The sequence below is a fragment of the Lepeophtheirus salmonis genome, chromosome 5 (assembly GCF_016086655.4).
Source record: "Lepeophtheirus salmonis chromosome 5, UVic_Lsal_1.4, whole genome shotgun sequence".
Classification (NCBI taxonomy): domain Eukaryota; kingdom Metazoa; phylum Arthropoda; class Copepoda; order Siphonostomatoida; family Caligidae; genus Lepeophtheirus; species Lepeophtheirus salmonis.
In genome coordinates, this window is record NC_052135.2 from 54792185 (window position 1) to 54817431 (window position 25247).

At 32.8% G+C, this 25247-nt stretch overlaps 2 protein-coding genes across 3 annotated transcripts in view; one reads left to right on the forward strand and one right to left on the reverse strand.

Moving 5' to 3' along the window:
• The first annotated feature begins 340 nt into the window (after positions 1–340).
• On the forward strand, positions 341–5390 carry LOC121117256 (uncharacterized). The gene is made up of 2 exons (XM_040711625.2): positions 341–739; positions 1984–5390. The coding sequence occupies exons 1-2, from the start codon at positions 565–567 to the stop codon at positions 5148–5150; spliced, it is 3342 nt and encodes a 1113-aa protein (XP_040567559.1). The 5' UTR covers positions 341–564; the 3' UTR covers positions 5151–5390.
• A 34-nt stretch (positions 5391–5424) lies between these two features.
• The window catches only part of LOC121118740 (TWiK family of potassium channels protein 7), a 218981-nt gene continuing 199158 nt past the window's right edge, over positions 5425–25247 (reverse strand). For both annotated transcript variants that reach the window (XM_040713324.2, XM_040713325.2), the window contains 4 exons: positions 23025–23301; positions 13896–14363; positions 13054–13068; positions 5425–8551 (listed from right to left, as the gene is read on the reverse strand). In XM_040713324.2, the coding sequence (XP_040569258.1) occupies positions 8190–8551; positions 13054–13068; positions 13896–14363; positions 23025–23301 (1122 nt within the window). In that variant the 3' untranslated portion in view covers positions 5425–8189. The remainder of the gene's footprint in view (positions 8552–13053; positions 13069–13895; positions 14364–23024; positions 23302–25247) is intronic.

Here is a 25247-nt window from a genome sequence, read left to right on the forward strand (position 1 = left end):
AATGATAAAAAAATGAGAATTGCTGTAATAGTTCTAACTTTTTATAAAAAAATTAATTCAATTTTAATTAAGAAGATACGAGGTTTTAAAATTTCAATTTACTGCATTCATTTAATTAATCTGAGAAAATTATTTTGCACTCCTGTCAAGCACAAAAAAGAAAGCGTTCCATATTTATTTATGTGCATGTCGCGTTCCCATCACACTCTCTAACTGGCCAACTAGATTGTGATTTGACAACTATCACGTGATCTTATCCTTTAAGATACCATCAAAGTAAATAAAAGGTAAAATGACGTTGAGTATCCAATGAGGGAGTGTCAGACTGTATTTATCCAATGAGATGAAGGAAAAAGCTCTACAACAGACCTTTCTCTCTTTCTTTCTCTGTTTTTCTTTCTATCTTATTTTATTCTGTGTCATTCTCTCTCCTTCTATTTGTGGTATTTAATAACTTTTGTTGTTTCTCTTGGAGTTGAAACGAGTAGTCAGGATGACTGATGGCCCTCATCATGCTGGAATTATAGCATCGTCGTTCACAACTACCCCAGAAATCCCTTAAACATGTATCGAGGGTTATTAGCGCGTATTGGGAAGTCCAAAGTGCTCGAGAGCTCTAAAGCGGACAATCAAAAAGACTCCGACTCTAAAAGCCCCGTTGTTGGATCTAAAACTCTCAAAAATTCTATTTCTCACGATAAATCAAGTCCATTTGATGAGTCCAAACCTCTTTTTAAAGGTCCTCGCATCTTTTTTATTTCTTCTCTATTTTGTTGTTCTTTGCATGGAATTCTTCTTCTTTCCGCCCTTGTAATATCCTGGATCTTGGATCCTCATCTTTCCTTTGTCCATTCTTCTTCCTCTTCCACCTCTCCATTTTAACTTTCTCCGGACTTTCTGGCTCAATCTGTATCTGCTTACGCATAACATAAAACATAGTGAGCTAAGTTTATGTGCGCGCGCAATACGCAGTACAGCAATACTTAATTTGTCATCTAGATTGGATAGGATAGTGGCAGTCCTCATCCTCACTTCTCCACTCTTCCTATCTTCATGCTCTCTGTATTTCACTTCTTTTTAACACATTTCATTCCATTTTAATATATTTGAAATCTCAGGATTTCTCCTTTTCCTACAAATTGATATTAACCCATTCCTTGAATAATTGATATATACACGTTTTATACCACTCTACTGATGAGTATGGATGTGGACAATATCTCATTCCTCGTGAGAGGATATAAAAAAGAAAAGTATATGTAGGGAACTTTGATGGACGAGTTATCTGCTAACAGTGGTCACTATCAAAACTAGAGTATTACCTCTTTGCTCTAGAATAATACGTTTAAATTTCCAAAATAGCAAGAATAAATTAGAGTACTAATATTTTGCGGATTAACAATATATTCTTTTTTTTAAAATCACGAGGATTTTGAAAATTTTCACAACCCTGGAATCTTAAATCTTCATCTTCCTTTCGTGCATTTTAACTTTTTCCAGCCTCTTGTTTTCTTGATATTTCACCTCTTTTAACCTATTTGTTTAGTTTTCTATATATTTTCTTCCCATTAAGCAAAAATGCTCACACTTTAATTAAAATGATCATTTGTAGCTATATTTTTTTAATGTCAAGTAGTCAAATACTTTAGCAGTTATTTTAAATAAATCCAAATTAAGTCATTTTTGGTTAATAAAAATATACTTGTCTTTTATGTTCAATTGAAAAAAAAAAAATCAAAAAAGTATACAAAGTTAATAATTCATATTTAATTCAATTACAAGTGGTCTCCTTTTTCTACAACTTAATATTAATCACCATTTTTTGAATAATTAACATACAAACTTAAAGAAGGAAAATTTCATTGTACTTGCACTTCTTTTTATTTCATATTTAAATGTGTAAAACTTACTTATATCATTTTTTTTACTTAAAATTTATTTATTTACTTAATAATAGCAATCTGTAATTCTGTATATTTAAAGGTAAAATACTCGCTAGACCATCGATCGACTTTGGTAAATTTGATCCTGAATGGATTAACAGAGCCGCTTCTACACCTGTCAAGAAAACGAATAATGAATCCTCTGGAACAAAACAAGTTTTTATAAAAGATCAAAATAAGAATCTTAATAGTGTAGGACATGTCTTAAATTCACTTAAGAATGCATCATCCATAGAGGATTTATTGCCACCTTTAAAAGTAAACGAGCCTTTGCCACCAGCGGTAGAAAAAGTGATAAATGATAAAGAAAAGTCATCATTGGCTCCAACTCCAGCTATTCCATCTCCACCAGATAGTGTTGTTAAAAAGGAAACACCCTCTCCAACATCTCCAAGAGATGTTGTTCTGGAAACATCAAATAACAATTCGACCTCAGCTTGTGGTAACGATTATAGTGGTAGTGATATTAAAACTGAATTAAATGGAGGCTCCACTCTACTCGATCCAGTGGCTTCGTCTCAGAAAAAGGATGTTCCTCCCTCTAATGGGGATCCAGTTGCCGATGTCGAAAAATTAGTTGATGCTTCGTGCGACTCAATACTTTCTGAGTCAACTAGTCGGCCCCCAAAGCGATCCTCTGATAAGAAAATAGAAAATAACAATATAAAACAACCCAAAGTTGATGTTAATATGCCTCCAAATATCCAATTTGAATCATTTAGTTCTCACGCACCTCAAATGGAACCTTATTGGAGAAAAGGTGGTCCATATAGAGTTGGGCGTGGTGGTAGAGTTATGAATCCTCATTGGCATGGCGGTGGTTTTCCAAGACCATTTCCTCCTCCTGCTTCTCCGTATTATCATGTTATACCACCACAAGCACCAAGTGAAGTGATAAAACCGTTCCATATACCTCCACCAAGTGTTCCAGCCCTGGATAAAGTAATTAAAAATAGATTTTCAGTACCTCCACCGGCAGTTTCCAAAAAAGAAGCAAAGTCTAAACATATTAATTGTCCAGCAGAGGATCTTCCTTTCAACAAAGATTTCAAAAAGACGAACCAAAGAGAAAATGCACCTCCTTCTGAGCTTGTTCAGGATCTGGTAACTTCCTTATGGAAAACCCCATACGATAAACAATTAAAGATAAAAGAAGATGAAGTCCTTGCTTATATGAATAAACTTAAGACAGACACTTTAAATGCTAATAGAGCATTGCATTCTTGGTATTCTTACCAAGAAAAATCATATCCTAGTATTTGTAAGTTATTACCCATGATTCCAGGACCACTATGTGTTGGATATCGAAATAGATGTGATTTTACGATTGGCTTCAATAAAGAGAGTAATAACTTGACTATTGGATATCAAATCGAACCTGAAACTTACTATGTTGGACCTATCGATAGCTTAAAGAACATTCCTCAGCGCATCAAATATGTTACGAAAAGTTTAGAAAAACACCTAAGAAATAGTTTATATAAGCCATATAACCCTCAGTTAAAGGAAGGTAATTGGTTGAGTTGTATAGTACGAATGACTGTGACGGATGAAGTAATGTTGATCGTTTCTTTTCATCCTCAAAACTGTGAAAAACTTCAAATTAAAGAAGTACGTCTTAGATTAAAAGAATATTTTGAGACTGGAGATGGAAGTCTTTGTGAGTTGAATTCATTGTATTTCAATGAAAAAACATTAGAAGGCAGTGGCACATTTGAGCTTATAAGTGGTGTGGATCATATTTCTGAAAAAATTTGTGAACAATATTTTCGGCTTTCTCCCCGTATCCCCTTTTGCTTAAATACAACAGCTATTGAAACTGTCTTTAAGGTCATGATTGATGTATGTGGTTTAGATTTTGAAACTACTCTAGTTGATCTTTGCTGTGGAGGAGGAACGGTGGGACTTTCTTTATCTAAATACGTTGGACAGGTTTTGGGACTTGATATTGTTGAGGAATTTGTGAATGATGCAAGAATGAATGCTGTCAATAACAACGTGACCAATTGTGAATTTTTTACTGGAAGTGGAGAGCATTATCTCCCTGTTTTGCTGAATAGAGCAAATTTCTCTAACATTGTTCTCGTTGTTGATCCTCCTCAAATCCCATTCGATTCCAAAGTGATTTGCAACATAAGAAAGTGTTCTAATATTAATCGCGTTGTCTGGTTGGTGAGTGATTCGAAAGCAGCCACACGAAGCTTTGAAGATTTAGTTCGTCCTCCTTCAAATCAATATAAAGGAGATCCCTTCATACCGGTCGAAGTCATACCTGTCGATACATTCCCACATACATTCCAATTCACCATGGTCATAATACTAATGAGGGTTAGTATGAGAGAATTGGTAACCCCTACTGAAGTCAACTTCAACAGATTTTACGATCATTCCAATGAAAGTAATTCTTCCTCCAGTCATCCCATTGAATCTGACTCTTCCTCATTAACGGCAAATAACACTACCATATCCGTTTCTTCTCATCCCTTTTCTGACTATCCAGCCCCAGATTTATCTTGGAAAAAGGTAGAAACACCACCTGTCATTAAATCAATGGCTGACGAACCGGGATTATCAAAAGAGCAAGTCACTTGGCTAAATCAAATGTCAAAAATGTACAAAAGTGATTTTGACCGGGTCGCTTGGATTGAAAATCTTAGACAACAGAATCGTGATGCATCATCGAGTCGCTACTCTTCTTCTTCTACACCTAGTCACACATTTAAAAAATATCCAGCTCCACCCTCAGCCGCATTTCCATATCCTCCTCCCTCTCATCAACACGGAGGAGGTGGAGCAGCAGCGGTAGGATACACTGTTCCTCCTATCATCAATTCAAATCCTGCAAATATACCATTATCCACAGGGCCTACTCCCGAATATTGGGCCCAATATTCTAAACAATACAGTTCGTACATGATGAATTACAATCAAAGTGCAGCTCATACACAACCCTATGGTATTAACAATCAACCTGTTGCAGCTGCCCCTGCTACGGCTGCTGGTGGAGCGGATCCTGTGGCATGGAAGCAATATTGTGAACAAATGGCGAAATATTGGGCACAATGGGCTGGAGGAGGGGCTGGCAGTACAAATCATCAAAAAGCTAATGTTCCTCCTTCACCATCCTCATCTTGTGATCCTCATGTTCAACCTCCTCTACCACGAAATCCACCGCCTCCGCCACCTCCTACTACGAGCTACAAATAATTAATTCACTCTTTCATTTTATTGTTTTGTTTTTGTTTCTTCGTGTGTGTATGTACATCTCTTTATCACATTCGAAATCTGCTATCAACTCATATTCTTATGTTCATTATGAATTTTAACTCATAAGTGACATACATCCATTTGTTTCAGCTGAGTTTGTTAACGGAATTCGTATTCGTACTTTAGATCAATTAAATTTAAACAAAAAACTCATTTTTTTGGATAAAGAAAACTTCAAAACTAACCCCTTCATTATTATTATTATTACTTCATCTTTGTTTTTTTTATGTATTTCACTCCATGCACACTTTACTTATTCTAATGAGTAGAAAGTTTTATATGTGTGTTACTTTTAAATTTTATCATTTTTATTTAATATATTGTTTAAAAAAAGTGCTAAAATAATCATTAATTGAGAAAGAAAGAGAGAGAGAGACGGACAATGCTTTTAAAAGTGAAGGTAGTATCGTGTTGATAATTGATATGGCAGCAGAAAAAATAATATAAATACATACATATATAGACGATAATTGAGAAGGGATTTGGTATGGTATTAATGTCTATGGTAAACAATTTTGTCCGTACATCAAATTTTCTCTTTCTATCTCAAAATTGGAGACAGTTAAGTTGAAATTTAATCATCGCAACCCTTTAATAATAAGGAAACAAGGGCGTCAACAGGATTATATTTGAGGGAAGGGGCCTTAATATTCACAAAAAAAAAAAAAAAAAAAATATCTATTCACAAAAAATTTGAAAAATTAAATTTTTTGCTCTGCAGCATAATTTGCTCGAATGACCTTTTTATAAGGAAAAAAAAAAAAAAAATTAACCAATTTTTTCAGAGAAATTTTTTTCGTCTTGACAAAAAAAAATTTAGTAAAAATTTCTTTAACTTTTGGGGCTACACCCCCTCCAGCCCCCTCCCCCTTGTGGAAGACTATAGGAAATAACTTCCATAAAAGCGAACCAAATTATACAAAGACAAAACATTTTCACTGACGTCATAAATTCCATCATAATCCAAGGAGAAGCCATTTTGAGGGCTGAAAGTTGATATTTTTACTATGTAAAATGGACAAATTTCGAATATATTTTCATTATAAGGCTTTAAGAAAAAAACTACCGCATTGGCAGGGTATGGGTTTAATTTTTTTGCAAAATTAAAAGGCTGGGCCTGAATTTTAATAAATGGAAACTTAAATAAAAATATTCCTTCATTTTGGAGGGAGACGGGCACAAGCCCCCCTACAGTTCGCACCCTGCATTTGCCTCTTATTGAATACTACTGTACGCAAATGATTAAATATTGATATTTGAATTTAATCAAAGACAAATATACTAAAAATGGGTAGATTTGTAAAAAAAAAAAAAAAAATGTTATAAATGAGGGACGAGAAAATTAGGATAATTTGAAAAAAAATATCTTATTCTTTCCTTTTTAATGGGGAGATAGTGTTTTTTTTTTTTTTTTAAATTTCAAAAATTAATTTTTTTGCACCTTCGCATAATTTGGATCGAATGAGCTCTTTTTTTTAGAGAAATATTTCAAAAAAAATTTTACTCCTATTTTTTTATTATTAAAATTTTTCTTAGTCCAGAACTAAAGGCTATAGACCCTCCATACCACCGCCTGCGGATGGCTCTGATTTTAGAACTAAGGTTGTAAAACCATGTAATAACTTATTTTTAATACATTTTAGGGTCAGATCTAAGATAAAACTAAGCAATAGTGGAATAAAAAGGTTGATATAGTGTAAGTCCTTTTATTTATCCATTTGTATTTATCTATTTCCCTTAGTATTAATTAAAAAATGGATTTCTTCTTATAAAACTTCGTTGTTTTATAACCCAAAATGATGGACGTCAACAACGCTGACGTCACGTCAAAACGCTCTATTGGAGTAGAATCTTGACAACTTTCAAGTTATTCAGACAGTTAGTACTTTGGAGGATCTTAAAAGTAGATGGAAGGTCGCAATGTGTGGAGAAAGTTGTGATTTCGTCTCTTATGGAGTATAATGGAAGGGGAGGGTAGAGAGGAACTGAAGGATGATGTCAGAGAAAATCACATTTCATTATGTAAAGCAATTCGGTTTTTTCTTGTATCTACCATTAATAATGCAAACATAATTAATTTCAGCCTCAATGTATACGTAGCATCTACTTTAAAGATCCTCAAAGTGCTTTCTTGTCCGAATAACTCAAAAGAGTCGATATCTCTCTCCTCCAACAGGGGCGCCACCTGGATTATATTATCGGTGAGGCTTGGGTTTTCGAATTTTTTGTTGTTAAAAAAACCATTTATTTATTTTTTTTGGAAAAAATTTAAAAAATTAAATTGTCTGGAAAAAAAAAACAAAAATTAAATTTCAAATATTATTTTTTTGATTTTTTTTCCAAAAATCCACAGTTATTGACAAAAAATAAAATCTTTCACAAAAATTTCAAATATTTTTTTTTTTTTTTAAATCCACTACTATTTACAAAATATAACATTTAAAATTAAATTTCAAATGGTAAATTTTTCGGAAAAAAAAAAATTCAAAAATCCAGTTGCTGACAAAAAATAAAATTTTTTGAAAAAAAAATTCAGTAACTAAATTTCAAATATTAAATTTTTAGGAAAAAAGTTCCAAAAATCCACTACTATCGACAAAAAATAAAATTTTCCCAAAAAAAATTAAATTCTTAGAATTTTTTTTTCCAATTTTAAAATTTCTAGTAAAAATTAGCCCCTTCCAGCCCACCCCTACGGACGCCCTGTCGTACTCCAATAATATATAACTTGCTTGGCTTAGCGAAGTTAATTCCTTATTATTAAAAGGTTGCGATGATTGAACTACAATTTTCCACTTTTGTTGTCTACGATTTCGAGATAGAAAGGGAAAATACGACGTACGGCCCAATTTTTTTAGCCATACCACATTGTATATAATAATTAATAATATCAATTATGACATTGATTATAATTAATATAGTGTACATACATAATTAACACGTAGCGGGGGGTATTGAATATTATAATATTAATGGGTATCAAAGTGATGTTTCATAGAAGAAAATGGTAACGGCTTTAACTTTTCTCTTTCCATCTAAAAAGTCCAAATTATCGATGTCTATGTCTGACAATCCAGCTCCAAATTTACCCTTCTTCATGAGTGCGATGTTCTTTCGTAGTTGATCCATATCAAGGTCAATCCCTTCAAGATCGATGTCTTTATCACCCATTTTTTGTAATTGAGCGGCGAGTTTAAGCTGGGCTTGTATTTGAGCTCTAAGTTCTTGCATTTTCTGCCAGGACTCTGTGTATTGACGACGAACGAGTTCAATGATGGTTGAGGTGAAAGCCAGTCCCACTAATATAAATATCATGCAAACCAACATGTAAGGAGTTTTTTCTGAAAAATATGAATATCAAATTTTAGATAGTATCAATGATGATTGTTATTGAATATTTACAAATAGCAATGAAGTCCATTCTAAAGTTTTTATCCAGTGATGGATTACAAATTTGAATGCGTTAGAATGGGCTTAACAAAAAGAAAAGTTTGAGCTGCAATAAGTGGAAAATTTGTTTATAATTTTAATAGAGCAGTACTACACCTTTAATTTATACACTTTCCTTAAATTCTGAGTTGTTGCCGACTTATTTCAGCTCTAACTTTTTTTTTAGCCAATAAAAAAAATAATGGATAATTAGACTTAAAATATCGATTTTCTTAAAAACAAATTCAATAAATAAAGACATCAAGGAATATTAGAGAGCTTTCAAAAGTTTGGGGAACATGTGGAGTGGGGCGGGGATTCATAGTCAAAAAATGTCCCATTGAACGACGTAGCTCAGCAGTGGACAAGGTGATCGGGAGAAGTAATTCTTTTGAACTCAATGTGCGTACGAAATATTGTTTCTATGGGCTTAAAAAGACAATTCCAAGGTAAGATAGAGTAATTGTAATATCAGTTATTTGCTACAGAGTTATTATTGTAAATCCTTGTTGGACTCAAAATATAATTAATTATCAACATCGGGGTAATTCTTGTCAATATCCTTGTTTATTTCATACTCCCTTCCCTCTCCTAATCGCAGCTGCTTGTAGCTGATCTAATGAAACGTCATCACAGCTAATCCAAACTCTTCTCCAAAATGTTGATTTTCTGTGTGTGTGTGTTTTTTTTAACATGCCCAAAATGCTACCGATTAGCATCATTAACTATAATGGAGCATAATAAAAGAAATAGGACATGCCATAAGAGTTTTCCCCTTTCTAATTTTGGAAGGTAGTTTTTTTTCATTACAAACTGCTCAACTCTACTTATCCTTAATCAGTGCAACTCCATCTGACCAATTAAAGGAACATAAAAAAGTTCCCTTTTGATTAAAAAAAAAGAAAAGAATAAATATAATGTTTGAGGCACATTGATTAATATGTAGAGGTTGTGCAGAGCCTTTGAAGTTGTAAACTTCACAATTTTATGATACAAATAAAATTCTTCACCAAAAATATTTAGCATAAATCAAAATAGAGCAATTTATGGAAATAACTTTTTTAGATGAACAAACGATATATCAAAAGTTTTAATATAGTTTCCTTATAAAATGATAATTTTTTATTTGTATAAGGATACACGGAGTATAACATAACTAAAGAAGGAATCTGCGTAAAGAAAAAAATAGTATATATGTAGCAATTAGAAAAGGAAAAACGGTTGACGGTTCTGCTCTTTCTGCCTTTTTGTTTATTATTTAATGACCATAATACTACGAAGATATTTATTCTCTATAAAAGATGAGTGCAAATTGAATTTGCTCATTTTCATGAATTAACACACCTAGTTAAATAACATTATCATTCCGGGAGTTATATTATTTTACTGCATGATGGTGACATTCTCTGTCGCCTTATTTACAAATTAACATAAGTGAATAAGGTTCATGCCCCGTTGGGCTATATGATAATTGTAAATTATCTAAGAGGTGGGGTCGTTAGTCCTAAACGGTACCAGGATATAATTATTTCCGAACACTTTTATTCAGTATTTTTTAATTCTATATGAATACTCCACAGTTGGCGAAACTGGCTAAATATCAATTGATTTGGGACTTTCATTTGTATGGAGCAAAGATTTCGAGGTATAACAAGGGGATTGAAAAATATTTTTTCTATCTCTTTGAACAATTTATATATTCTCAGTCGATAGCATCGTGTCAAACACTGCCTTGTTGAATCTCTCTTACATTTATTTTTTATAAGTTACTAATGGATATTGCTATGCATGAGAGCTTTTAATGTCCTCATAATGTCAATTAAGTTCATAACTTTTGGGCCATTGAGTTAAAAAAGAAATTGTTTTTGTTCACACATACATAATATCCTATTATGCAACTTATAATGTTATAAAAGTTGATCATAGATTTGACTTTGGTCCATTGATTAAAAAAAAATGTCAATAATTGTTTGTTTAAAAAAAAAAAAATCATTATTGCTGACAGGCAAATTGTCATTTTTGGATATGACAAGGCAAATACAACAAGCTTTTTGAAATAAATACAGATGCTGGGTATTTTCCATAGAGATAAAATACATTGACCTTTTATGTTGAGCAAAAGTAAGGGAAATTTTTTGAAGCCGAAAGTTAGTTGACCGAAACAATGAAAAATATAGTTATTTATATTTATAGTGAGGAAAATTGTGTCTATTTTGGGATCTAAAAAAACAATAACGAGAATAAATATGCTGAGTCTGCCAATTTGAAGAATGTGTGGGAGGCGAGTAGCTTAGCTCTCATGACGTCTTATTAAATCAGCTAAGATCAGCTGTGAAAAAGGGCGGGGGAGGAAATCAAAATAGGCATTGGCAAGAATTGCTCCGATATCGATCCTCAATTCTACTCTGAGTCCAACAAGGACTTACAATTATAGCTCCGGAACAAATCTTCAAGTTACTCTCTCTCTTTTTATGAGCACACGCGAGTGATCAATCAGAGTTTGAATACATTTAAATGTAGTAGGAAAAGACTCAGGAGTTAAATAATATTTACATGAGCTGAGGAAAAGCAAATTCATTCATCAGATTAACAATACCGAAAAAAGTGGGTCAGCTAAACAATACACACGATGTTCATCCCTATTTATCCATCAATATCACCACATCTTGTATGGAATCATCCTCTACTTCTTTACAAACTGCTCCATGAAGAAAAATATAATATTGTAAAGTACAGTGATGAACATAAAAATATTTGAAGCGCCCTCTATGTTTTTAACTTACCTATTTATTACTACTTCAATTTGAAGTTTTAATTAACTACGACGGCCTCAATTTCGTCTTCAAATCATCCCTCTTTCTTTTTTATGGTTGAGTCTTGTAAGATTTAAAGGAACTGACTCTTTGTATTATGAACTCCTAAGGGATATACGATTTGCTTTTTTAAATTAATTTATATAATTCAAAAACTTCGGTTTAATGTATATTGTATATAATATCCATTGTATATTATTATTTTTCCTCTATAATAATAATTAATATAATTAACAGTTGGATATTAAGAAAAAGTAGAAGGTTAATTTTTCAAATGATTCATTTCCCTCTTCTCAGTCGAGGTTGCAAATGTATAAAAAAGCTACATGTGAAAGTTATTAACCAACCCGTGACACGAAAAACACTTGATCAATATTCGTACAAGGTAGTGGTCGTAGTGACAATTTTAATTATACATACATTTTGTTGTGATCGATTAACATGACGAGATTTTTTAACTCGCAACTTCGACTGACTAAAAGGAAAGAATAATTTGAAAAAGAGAAAAGAAATGGTCTTCACTAACATTGTTATTGCCAACTGTTCATTATTATGGGCGGATTTATTATTTCAATGTTATTATAGAGAAAGAAATATTACTTTATCAATGGGTATTATATACCATTTACCTTGAATTGAAGTCCTTGATTGATATAAATTAATAAAAAGTCAAAATCTTATGTATCATATTCTTTTCGAGTTTATAATATTTAGAGTCTGTTGACTTAAACCATAAAGTCAACTGAAGAAAATTAATATTAACAGCTGAAGGGAAAATACATTGTGTCTTAATTTATTTCGAAAAACCATGTAGGGTCGAAAAAAGTAGGATAATTATTCCCAAAAAATATTTATTCATTCCATGTTTATAGTAAAATATATTTAATACTTCTTAGAGTAGGAAATGTAGTCAAACTAGGCAAATGGAGAGAATTTTTTTTGATTGACTATAAGCTTTAAATACTTTTTATTTATTTTATAATCAAAAAACAGTCCTTGATAATGGGGGTTGAACATTTAAAAGGGGACGGCCTATACCACTCCTTATCATAGGCAGAGTTTGAAATTTATACAAGGGGGGGAGGGGCAAAGTTCAATATTTGTTCTGGGGAGAGCCAATTTCAATCAATTTATTTTCATACTTGGTAGTTAGTTTCTGTAATAAATCTTGAGAGTCAGAGGGGAGGGTGAAGAGGGGATGGCCCAACCCTCCTACAAACTCCGTCTATACTCCTCACTCAAATTTGTTCTACCTAAAGGATAAGGTAGAGAGAAAATAGACTGATATATCAGAGGAGTACCTCAAAAAGACATGCAACGACTTTAAAGGCCGTTTCGAGATCATACTGAGACCATTTTGAAAAATATAATATGTTAATGTGTGATAATAAAGTTTTCTTAAAATTTAATTCAGATCGGACTTCTAATTTCACAGAAATCTTGATGGACTTGTTCATATCGATTTGAATTTATCTTTTATTTTCACATGATATATTCCTTAATTTAATTAAAGTAATGTCTAACTTTTAAATAAAAATATGGTGATATCATTGAGTCATTCATTATCAATAAGATATTAATCAAATAATTATAATTCATACCTCCGCCGGATATATCTGAAAAATAAGATAGAATGGTTCGATTAGTTAATTAAATTAATACGGGAGTAAACAAATAAAATGTTGCCAAAAGAATAAAAAAGAAAGGTTTCAAAGTTTAATCGAGCAAATGTTTAAATTGATTCTGTATCAGGCCATTCCACCCCAAAACAACCCCCTAGAGTTAACCACATATAACTGAATTAACTAATTATGTAAACTTGAATAAGCGTCCTAATCGTTGGATTTGCAAACTGTTTTGTTCTACCTTAGTGTAGCTGTATATACGTAGTTTACAACAATATATTTTTATTTTCTACCCTGATCCGCCACATGCCTTATTGTAAATTATTTCTAAGAAGGTTTTTAACTTTCTATAAATTCATTTTACTGACATCAAATTTACATTTTTGATTTTCTATGTTTAAATAAAGCCGTTACAAATTTTGAAAAGAATAGGACATGAGCGAACCCAAAAATATATATTATCCCCGAGATGACGTGACAGTATGTAGCTTGCTGTTTTGAAAAAAATGGCGCATACTGAGAAGAATTTTCACAGGGGCCTCTATGTCAGTAACATACATCATTATCATTCAAGGAGTTGTATTATTTTGCTACAAGACGGCGGTGCCACTCTTTCCTGCCTTTTTTACAAACTAACAAACCCTCATGCTCAATTGAATTCAAAATGAGCGGGTTATTGACGTTGAAGTGAAAATTTAATTTAAAAAAATAAATAGCCAACTACAAAATATGTGGTCATACTTTTCGACATTTGAACGATGAAAAACCCTGTTTGCAGCATTTCAAGGGACTAATAATTTAAGTAATAAATATCTCACCAGGAACGATATCTCCAAATCCTATCGTAGTCATGGTTATAAAACAAAAGTAAAAAGCATCAAAGAAAGACCAATCCTCCCATAGTTTAAAAATCATGGCAGCGATACTTAGAAACAAGCACAGGAATGCTAAAGCAGCAAGGGCAGTAAGCATGTTGCCCCCCATGGAGAGTCCACCGAATCCTTCTTCATCCTCATCCTCACTCTCATCACCATCATCTCCAGCCTCCCCCTCACCTGACTCCCCTTCCCCCTTTTTCTTTTTCTTCTTTTTTTTACAAAGAGACTTGAAGCGATTGTAAATAGGTATCACGAAGTGTTTGTATTTCCTCCAAAATAGGGACACAAGAGTAGCAAAGATTTGTCCGATGTCTGCTATGACGGAAAGTGTAAAAGGAATTCCAATGATGGCAAAAAGAATACAGAAGACTCGACCTGGAGTTCCAACAGGAGCGATATTTCCGTAGCCTGCAATAATAAGAAATAGTATTATAATTTAGGATGTGAAAAGATTCTAAATCCTCTAGAGTGTAAATTCAAAAAAGAAGAGTATATGTTGGCAACCTTGATAAACGACATGGCCGCTAAAGAAGATCACTATACATTAGGGCCTCTTGTCCAATTATTATTTTTATCCCCAAGAGTTTATGGAATTTCTGCAATTTTACACAGATTACAATAATAGTAAAAAAACTTAAATTGTGTATCATTTGGAGGTCTTTACTTCTCTTCAAAGTTTTGTTGAAATTTACATTCTCACGGATTTAAAACGTATGTCTACTTTAGTATCAAAAGTAATTTTAAAAGGTATTTAATTATGAAAAACAATACATAATATAAAACATAGAAAAATAAAATAATCAAAGTAGAAATTTAGTTCTAATCCATGACAAAAAACTTAAAATTTAAGCTTATTTTTGTATCCGAAATTTGACATGTCTGCTTAAAATTGAAATCTGGTTCTAATGAAACATCTCTAAAACAAATTTTGGTTACACATTGTGAGGCGTCTGCTCCCAGTTTAACATATCTTTAGACAGATTTTGTGTGACGAGGAAGTCAACCATTTCTAATTTTTTATCTTTTGTCATGATTTGAATGTTCTCATTATAAAATTTTCGAAAAACCGGTGGTTCTTTAACTTGACATTCGTACCACACAATAATCTCGGTGGGATCTCTGGCAAATACGTTTACTTTTGGTAGTTTAGAAATTGTGTTTTTTTTTTTTTTGTACCTTCAGGTCCCCTAGGTTTTATTATTTTTCGCAATGCCAACTCCCGAGGATGGTTCTACTCATCAAACAAGATACTAATCATCAGGTTTTCTGGGGAAAAAAATACGATAAGAGAATCCATAACAGACCTCAAACTGTAGGGTTCAAATCAAGAGCTATCACACATTTCATTCTTTAAAAAAATTTCTATGCAAGCTTTAGATAGAGCTCGGGGAATCTTGATTTATCAATGCCCAGAGTTGAATTTTGGGAGAAACTAAGCCAACGTTAGGTAAAAAGTAGAAGCAACGACCGATTGTGTCTATCACAGACCTTGGATATGGCAATATATTTCAATTTGCCGTTGAAATGGATTGTGTATCTGTCAAGGGTGTTTCTGTTTGGGAAGCCTCTGTTATTTGATACGCTTCCAAGAAATATTCACTCATGTAATGATTATGACAATTTGCGGAGACAAAATCCGATTCATCATAACTTGATTGTTTCTCTCATTGACTATTCATTTTACTACTGACAAAAACTTCTAGCATGGATGGAAAATTTATTAGATTTTATACACAAACAAGACTCATACAAAGTGCATTTACAAGCAGCAACGTCGAAAAGCTTCTCAGATGAGTTAAAAAAATACTTTAGTTCATTTCGTTTGCTTTTGAGATATCTTTTCAAATTGAGGTACTTTTCAAAATAGGCTTTTAGCAGTTGAATAACTCTTTCCTTCGGGATCTTTGGTCCAAATATTTTTAATCTCTTTATAAAAAATCGCATACATATCTTAATTGGATGGTTCTTTTCCATTATACTTTAATTTCAAGTCGTTCCTGACTTTCAAGAAATGTTGTATTGTTATGTCTTAATGGTTATTAAATGTGATTTCTGTCTATTTGGTTCTTTCACGGCCGAATATGGCTCTGAATCATTAATATATCCTTAAAAAAGGAGTAATTTCTGTCGATATCCTTGCTAAACTGTTTATTTCCATGCTCTTATAGCTTCTCACTTCTAATACAATAAAACGTCATGACAGTAATGTTGTTCCTCTCCCAAACATTATTCCAATTGTACGGGCTACCATGTCATTTTTTCGTTTTTTTTAAATTTTTCCATACCGGACAATTATATTTTATACAGCTATATATGTTTATAGGTAACAACGTGTCTGACGTTTCCTTAATTTCCTACATCCAGTGAACAAAATTGCAGATGCTAAAGTTGAACAATTCCTCTCCTCATAAGCCACCACTTATAGCAATTAATTTAGAGCCCTATTTACGATAATTAATATGAACAATATTACATAATTCTATGATTGAAGGACGTAATGGTTTTGATTAATAGATTATGTACATTGTGGTACATATGCAATTTAGGGTGGTTCTTTTTTTTATACTTACAAAAAATCAACATTTATAATTTCATTCTCTCACCTTCTTAATCGGTTCTGTGTGAAAATATATTCCTTTAAAAAAAATTTATAAAATTTGCAGGACATGCAAAGGTGAGGGACCAGGTTGGTTTATTAAATTTTTGACTAAAATAGTTGTCTTGCAGCATAATAATACTGAATGATAATATTCAAGTGAGGTGCTATACAGTTTAAAAAATAAAAAAACGATTTTCTCTTAAACACATCATTAGATGTTAATTAAACCAATGCCAAAACAAAACTGAATCATTTTTTAAATAATCTCCTTTTTTTGTCAATAACAGCCTTTACTTGATCTTGGAAACAGGAGCAGGTCTTGATGACATCTCCTTTGTCAGATTTGGAATTCTCCGGGATATCTACTCGGATTTTGTGTCGGAGGAGGATCTGTTGGTATATCGTTCAATTGCACCTTACAAAAAGAAGTCCATGTGATTGATGTACGGTGAGCCTGCAGGCCAAACATTGGGTCTAACAAGGTAAAAAAAAAAAACACTCTGACAATCAGAGGCCAACTTTTTCTTTTCAATGTGGTATGGAGCAGAGACTTGATGTCATACCTCTAAACTCTTCCAATTCTTTCCTGACTCTCAATGCAGGTTTAAGAAGTTTGCAATTTCAACATTGTCTCGTCCGGCGCGGATTGCAACAAAGATACTCTACCTTTTTCACAATTGTTGAGTAAATACTTCGTTGATCAATGTCATTTTTCTTCACTGACTCCAAACACTTTTGACTTGCCGCCAAAACAACAGTCAACATCCTACCTGAGTAAGCGCATCTGTAGCAAGCACTTAAAGTTTCTTTTTAAACAATGGCCACACGTTGTAGTCCATAGGTACTCTTGAATAATATCATTTAATATAAAATGTAGGTATATTATTCACATAATAAGATGCCTATGAAAAATGTATGTTGCGCTCCCAGGCTACATCCAGTCACAGCACTTTGTGAATAATATATAACCAATACAACACTAGAGAGAAGTACAAATAAATAAATGATTTTTAAGGGCCACCCTAATAAGCCATCATACACGATGAAATAATAAATGGGTATTGAAACTTGCCCATGATGGATGAGGCTCTCCGTAAGTATGTATGTATGTAAATGCAATGTCTATTTATAAACTATGGGTTGAACAAACATACACACAAATATATATGTATGTATGGTATATAGGGATAAACGACGATAATGATCTTATAATTATGTTCATGATGACGAAAATAATTAATTGTTTCTTAATATAAGTATAGAACAACAATACGTTCATAGTCGTCCCTTTCTAGAGCATACATACACAAAAATAATTAATAATGTCTGTATAAAACAATCTTGAACATAAATAAAAGAAGCCAAACAATGAGTATGGTAACCCTGGTAGTTTTAAAGAATGCTATGGAGGAAATAGCCTAGCTGTTATGACGTTTTACCATATTGACTGCAAGCAACTCTGAGAAGAACAACATCAAGCAAGTAAACTATAAAAAGTCTTGTATTTGTTTAAGGTCATATTTTTAACTTCTCCAACGGGGGTTTACACTTATCATTTTAGAGGGAGAAAATGTATTACTGCTATAAAGGATAATTTCAATCTTTAAAATATCATTTGTGTAGGGGCATTGTTAAAAATTATATATAAACATTTATCCCATCGTTAACTTTATTATACCAAGCACTCTTTCTTCGAAAAGTGACAGAAAAAATTGACCAAAATCAGTTGGTAGTTACTTAATAATTTTTGGGAATTGTTCACAGCTTAACAAGAGATAATTCTAATTGAATTAACCAACGTTCAGACACTCATTATGGGAAAAGAAACATAAATATTGAGAGTTGACAGCAAAATACTGTGTATATTTTTGCGTTAGCAAGTTAACGCCGTATTATACTATTATTATTTCTTACATTTGGTGATAAAAATTATACAAAAGGTAGGCAGGAATTCATCAATCAGAGAGATGTTGACACTACGACATTCTATTAAAGAATGAACAAAAAGAGAAAATAATGATAGTACTAACCGTTTTTCCTTTTCAAATCTTAACACTTAAATATTAATATGCATGAATAAAAAATTAGCTTTCACGAGCGTGATACTTTTTATATTTACAAACTAAACAGTGTATTTTATTTTTTAAATCAGCTATCATTATTGTTAATTCATGGAGAGGGAATATCAAAAATAAAGTGTATGAGCTCATGAATAATGTAGAATAACACTGATCATTGGCTGGAGATTTATAAGTATAAGCCCATGTTGGACTAACTAAGAGTAGAACTGGGGATTGACATGCGAGTATTTTCTCCCTAGGTTCTTGCTAGTTACTTAGTGTGACTTCTGCTTATTTCCTTCACTCTCCAGCTGCTTGCAGCTAATCTAATGAAACGTTGTAACAGCCAATCTGATCTCCTCTCAAACATGATTCAATTGTCAGGCTGACCAGGTTCATTTTTTGTTTCTTTTTTTTACATACCGGTAGGTCATATTTTTTACTTGTATAAGTGGTAACCCAAAACTTGCTGCAGGATGACTAAATTACAAAAACAGCTTCAACCCGCTGGCAGACTGATTGGCATCTCTTGACGATGAAGTTCGTATCCATGGCGTACCAAGCGGTCATGATAGCAGCTCGGAGCATGGGGCTAGTCTGGATCAGGGCCACATGGAAGCAATCCCGAAGTTGTTATAGTAGAAGTTTTTGGTTTTCTTGGCTGTATGGGGCTGAAATTGACTTCTTGATGTTTTAGGCTGTCCAGACGGAGATCCCAGTAATCTCTGCAGCCATCAAGGTACTGACATCGACGTGGAGGAGATTGTGTACGCATTGCCATTTGGGTTGTTCCTCTGACATTTTTACACAGCGGATAGAAACAAACCTTGTTTTTGTTTGTTTTGGCTCTCGATTGGTTACGTAATGATATTTCTCGATTAAAAACAACGCTACTTCAAGTTTTGGATTCCCACTCTGTAAAACTACACATCCGCCTTCACTTTCAAGGGCGATGCAAAGATATATGTATATCTAACCAAGGCATTAATATATATAGATTCCATAAAATATGAAATTTTTTAACACAGACTAATATGAATCTGCTCATTTGAATGTAAGGATGATGATTCTTTGTTGACAGAAATCTATATGTAGATACTTCATCATACATACATCAACTATAAAGAAAAACCCAAAAATTGAATACGAAAATATGAAATTGATTCAAGACATAAATCAGAAAGAAAGAGCGATAGAAAATGTGAATATTATTACGTTGAAAAAACAGCGAATACATTATTTTGATTCTCTCAGACAGATTTTAAATAAATTCATTCATTTGACAGATATAATAAAGTACAAATCTAAAGGAAAATATAAATGCAAATTACAATTTGATAAATGTTCAAAAACTTTCTTTTTAGTTCGAACCAGTGTAGGGTAATATTCATAGGGATAAAAAATATAGAGTGATGGTGTATAGAAAAAGTTCACACCGTCGTAGTTGACCAAACAATTCAAATTGCAGTATTGATAAATAGGTATTTCAACAACATAGAGGGCGCTTTCAATATTTTTTGTTCCATCCTCAATGTATTTGAGGTCCATTGAAATCTGAACACTTACTAATTCAATAATTAATGAAGGTTGAGCGATCGGAATTCATATTTCGACATATTAAAGCATAAACTATTAATTACAAAATAAAACAAATCTGAGCTCTCTAGCTTACGAACAAGTCGAAAAAATTATACTAGAACGTGATCGACGAATATCCATTTGCACATTCCAAGCAGTTGAGTGTCTCCAGGACCACCTTATATGCCGTCAGTAAGTCCAAAACGGTTGGAGAGGGCTCTGTCAAAAAGGCCAAACTGAAACCGTAGAAGTTAAAGAAAATAGCTCAAGTCAATGAGGGCACATTTAAGAGATCTCTGGGTTTTACGCCAGAATGTCTGCAGAGCTACCAAAAAAAGTGGGTGGAAAGATCCTTGTGAGGGTGAATGGTCACTTTTGACACCAGCAATAAAATAAACCCATCTCCTCCGTTGCAAGATTGTGTCTTTTCAGATCTTGTTAACTATTTTTAACCCTTTTGTCCACCCTACAGCCCTAATGCCAACCCCCTTGACTACATATTATGGGTGCATGTTGAGGAAAAGGCCTGCAGCGTCCTTCATCCAAACACCGATACCCTCAAAACCACTGTCAGCCAGCACTGGTACGCCATTACAGATGACTACATCTACAGTGGGTGGCAGGCCGCCGCTGTCTTGAAGCAATCATTGCTGCTAAGGGCGGCTACATTAATGTTTTTATAGCTTTGACAAACATATATTATAGTATTAATTTTCTTGAAATTCGTTAATTCATGAAATATATCTTGTTGAAGTTTAAAATTCAAAGTGTTCAGATTTTACTGGACCACTCTGTATAAAGTTGCCTCCACGTCATACTTTCTATTTCTATCTCGAAATTAAAGAGAGCGACAGCAGATATTTGAAATTCAACCTTTTAATAACATGGAAATAGTTTTCTGTTCCAGGAGTTAATGGATTTGATAACATAGCAGTTCCATTCCATGATATCTATTACGTTCATCCAGTAATTATACTGTAAATGGGGCTCATGGTGGATACAAGAAAAAGTTTCGACGAGATGTGATTCTCCTCTTTCCACGAATCGACGTCAAATCCCCCCCCTAAATACTTCATAAGAGACAAACTCATATCCTCCTCCACATAATGATAGCGTCCATTTACTTTCAACTTTCATCCCCTTTGGATCCGAATATTTCAAAAAAGTCGAGAGCCCTCTCATCCTAATCCAATGACATATTCATCGCTTATCAAAATTATTTCCTTATTTTAAAAGGTTGTGAGTATTGAATTTCAACTATCTGCTGTTCTCCAATTTCGAGATAGAAAGAGAAAGTATGACGTGTGGACAATGTAAAATGTATTTTACATTTGATTATATTTTTCTTTATGGACCTCTTCAGTTTTTATAGGAGTATAGGATGATTCCATACAAGTGATCGATGTATAAATAACTATATTTTTAATTGTTTTTGTCAACTAACTTTCGGCTTCAAATATTTCCCTTGTTTTTGCTCAGGTTAAGCACTCTATGTATTTTATCTCTATGATAATATTACTTACTATTGAGAGTTATTTGTTAAACTATAACTAAAAGTTTCAAGGTTTATCAGCCCCTTTATTACTCTTATTCATCCGTGGGTGTACACTTTGCAGGAAAAATACTTTTCAAAAAATAATAAGACATATATTTGACGATTATAATTAATACTATAATACTATGTAATTATGATTCATATCTATGTTGTTCCGATTTTATACAATAAATTGTTTAACTATTTGCCACTAATTCTAATGGTTAAGTGTCCATTAATTAATTATCGTCTCTGATTCTATCATTATCAAGCTAGGCATGTCATTGGACAAGAAACTTACACTACACAATGAGTAAAAGTCCTTGCAAAAACCATTCAAAAATATTCACCCAAAAAGTCCGAACATCGATAGCTGACAACCAATGAAATACAGTGTATATTTTTTGTTTGAGAGGTAACACAGTGAATTATAATAAACACTTGATGATTGCAATTCCTGGCAAAATAATTGAACATTTTATCTTTTTAAAGTCGAGTAACATAAATAAGAATCATAATTAAATAAGATTCCAGTATCAAATATTTTTTTTCGCATAAAAATGTCATTTAGTAAATGTCAATTCGGCAAAGTGTCCTAGAATCTTAATCATCGTTTATTCTATTTGAAATTTTTTTTTTTATATAAATTTAAAAAGGACAGTATTAGGATATTCTTTAAGTTCTATTCAATTTGCAGATATTGGATTTAATAGTTTGAATAATTGAATTTAAGAAAAAAATATTTTAAAAATGTAGTAATTGGTCTTTTCCTAAAAAAGGTCATTGAAATAATATGTTTCTTAAAAAAGGTCATCAAAATAGTATGTTTAAATAGTATGTTTTCAAAAATCTCGTGTGAAATTTCTAAAAAAAAATTCACCTCTACATAGTGTTGATCAGTATAACGATACGGTAGTAATGTCATACTGGGACATTGACGCAATTAAAACAACAGTATACTAAACGGATATTGAAACTAAGACTAGCAGCAGCTTCACTACATCATAAAAGTTTGGCCCACCAATGAAGTAAATCCTTAGATTCTGATTCCTTACCCACAGCTAAATTTTCCTTTATGCCACGGTAAAAAACAAGACTTTATTCGAATCCAAAAAATGCGAATTCGAAATTATTCAATTATTTACGTATAAATCACCAAAACTTAAATGTTTACAATATTCATTGTTTGTTTGTTGATAATTTAATATCTTTGATCTTAGATATGATTTTAATCCTCAAAGTTAAAATACAAGTTTCCTTCAAGAAGTAAATAATTTACAAAAAGAACTCATAATCACCAATGGTAGTGAGGATTGTCGAAGAAAAGAACACGGCTTGGATATAGTTCCATTCATACTGAATGTCTTTAGTTACTAGGTCGATTCCTTCCTGTGCAGCCACAGAAACAGTCTGTTCGTACTCAAGAAGTCGACGATCAATATTGTTGCGATGTATAAGAGAGTTCCAACTTCCGTTGAATATGAAGCGTAGGAAATTTTCTCGCTCAAGGATAACGAGATTTTGGAGAGATGTCAGCTTCTCTTCCTCAAGAGGATGCTCCAGGACTTGGAATATCTATAAAAAATGAATATAAAGAAAAAATAAGGTGTGATTAATTTTTCAAGTGGACAATTAGTTATTATAGCGAAACTTAATAGTGTAAGATTAAGATATAATTCTATTTACATATATTATAACACAAGGGCTGAAAATCCCGGTGCATGTACAAAATGTCGAACGAATGAACATCGACCGACAAAACATGGAATGGACAAAACGTCGAACTTTAAGTCGAATAAATAAAACGTTGACCAGACAAAACGTCGGCCAACAGAACGTCAACTGTAGAATATAAAATAAGGGTGTTGCGATATATCCCATGCAGACATTTCCCACCTGAAACATACCTTGCTACCATCACTTATATATAAACTAACAGTAAGGGCCCTTCCCGACCCCCTTATAAAACCCGAATATTTGGGGATATTTTCGGGTACCGCCATATCCCAAAATGGGGCAAAACCCACCACCCCTATTTAATCAATCACTAAGCGTCCATCAAAATCCCTAATTGACATTTCAAATGTGGGGGCTGTTTTGGGGTGCCGTCGGGCCCTAAAATGGGATGAAACACACCACCACTACTGTCATTTACCCCTCCCTCCCCCATTTGCACCTAGAAGACTCTAAAATTTGAGGCTGTTTGGGGTTTCATTTCGTTTGGGGTACCGGTGGCTCCCTGCCACATCTCAAAAAAGTCTCTAATGTCTCCATGACAAATTCGAAGGCTTAATTTTACTAGAATTTTGGCCTCCAAACGTCAGATCTGAATCTGATGGATTTTTTTATGTTGGACGCGATGGAACGACAAACCAACTCCATTATAGCCTTGTTTAGAGACTGTAATGGAGCCCGGAGGTGATTTTATTGAATAAAATATATTAGAATTCATCAAGCTTTCAGTATTTGGTTTTATTTTTAATCTGATAAATACTTGGAGAGGAAATTCAGTTTGAAAACAAATATTTTTCGTGGCAAAGATAGGTTGTGCACCCTTTAGATGTTCTCCATCTTATACTTCTACTACAACATCTACATGAATTTGAGAGTTACTGAATGAATATACTATATCTATGTTACTAGTACACTATTCTGCAAGGGAGACTATAGACGTAAGTATGTAGAACTGAGGGAGGGGGAGACAAACAACCGCATCGTCATAAATAAGACCTGTCACTAAGTGGTTACATTCATAGTTTTATCGTAGACATGATTTATTTAAATGAATATATTGGTAAATGAAATTAAAAATTATTTTATAAATTTATTCATATTGAAAAGTATGTTGCTATATATATAAATGTACGAGGGTGGTCTGAAAAGTTTCCGAGCTCAACATGACGATGGGCTCACTCGTAAATAAAAACTATCCACATCTATCTAGCATCTGTTGATAGTTACTCACCAAAGTTTGAGCCATATTGTACTCGCAGTTTTTATGTAATAATCCGTTTCAGTAAGTTCATGTGGGATTTTTTTGTGGAAAAAAATGCTGAATTTATTTATTTATTTTTAAACATAGACTTCTTGTCCCTTTACAGAAATTCTCCTAGCGAGGTTACCGATGGGAAATATTATAAAGATGGGACCAGCTTTCATTTACGAGTGATTCCATCTTCAAGCTGTGTATCAAGTGTCACAATTCTACGATACACTCAAAAATGACTTTACGGAAAATATGTGCCATGCTTTTAATACATATCTGATATCTCTTCTTTGTTTTAATACACTATCGACATTTCTAACTCTTTGTTAGTTGAACATGCCTTTTTTGAGGCAGTTAATAAACTGGGTAAAACATTATTACCAACATTAATGGAATTTGATTAAATGATTCAGAGTTGACATAGACTCTCGTAATTTAAAATTTTCTATAAATTTCATTCATTTTGCAATGGTACATATCAATTAAAATGTATAAGAAACATAATTTTTTAAATTAATCTTCATAACAAGATTAA

What these genes read in the sequence shown, in the direction of transcription:
- LOC121117256 (XM_040711625.2), top strand. Translation starts at nt 565, where the DNA reads ATGTATCGAGGGTTATTAGCGCGTATTGGGAAGTCCAAAGTGCTCGAG. An exon ending in GTCCAAACCTCTTTTTAAAG is followed by an intron (nt 740 to 1,983) that starts GTCCTCGCATCT and finishes GTATATTTAAAG; the next exon opens with GTAAAATACTCGCTAGACCA.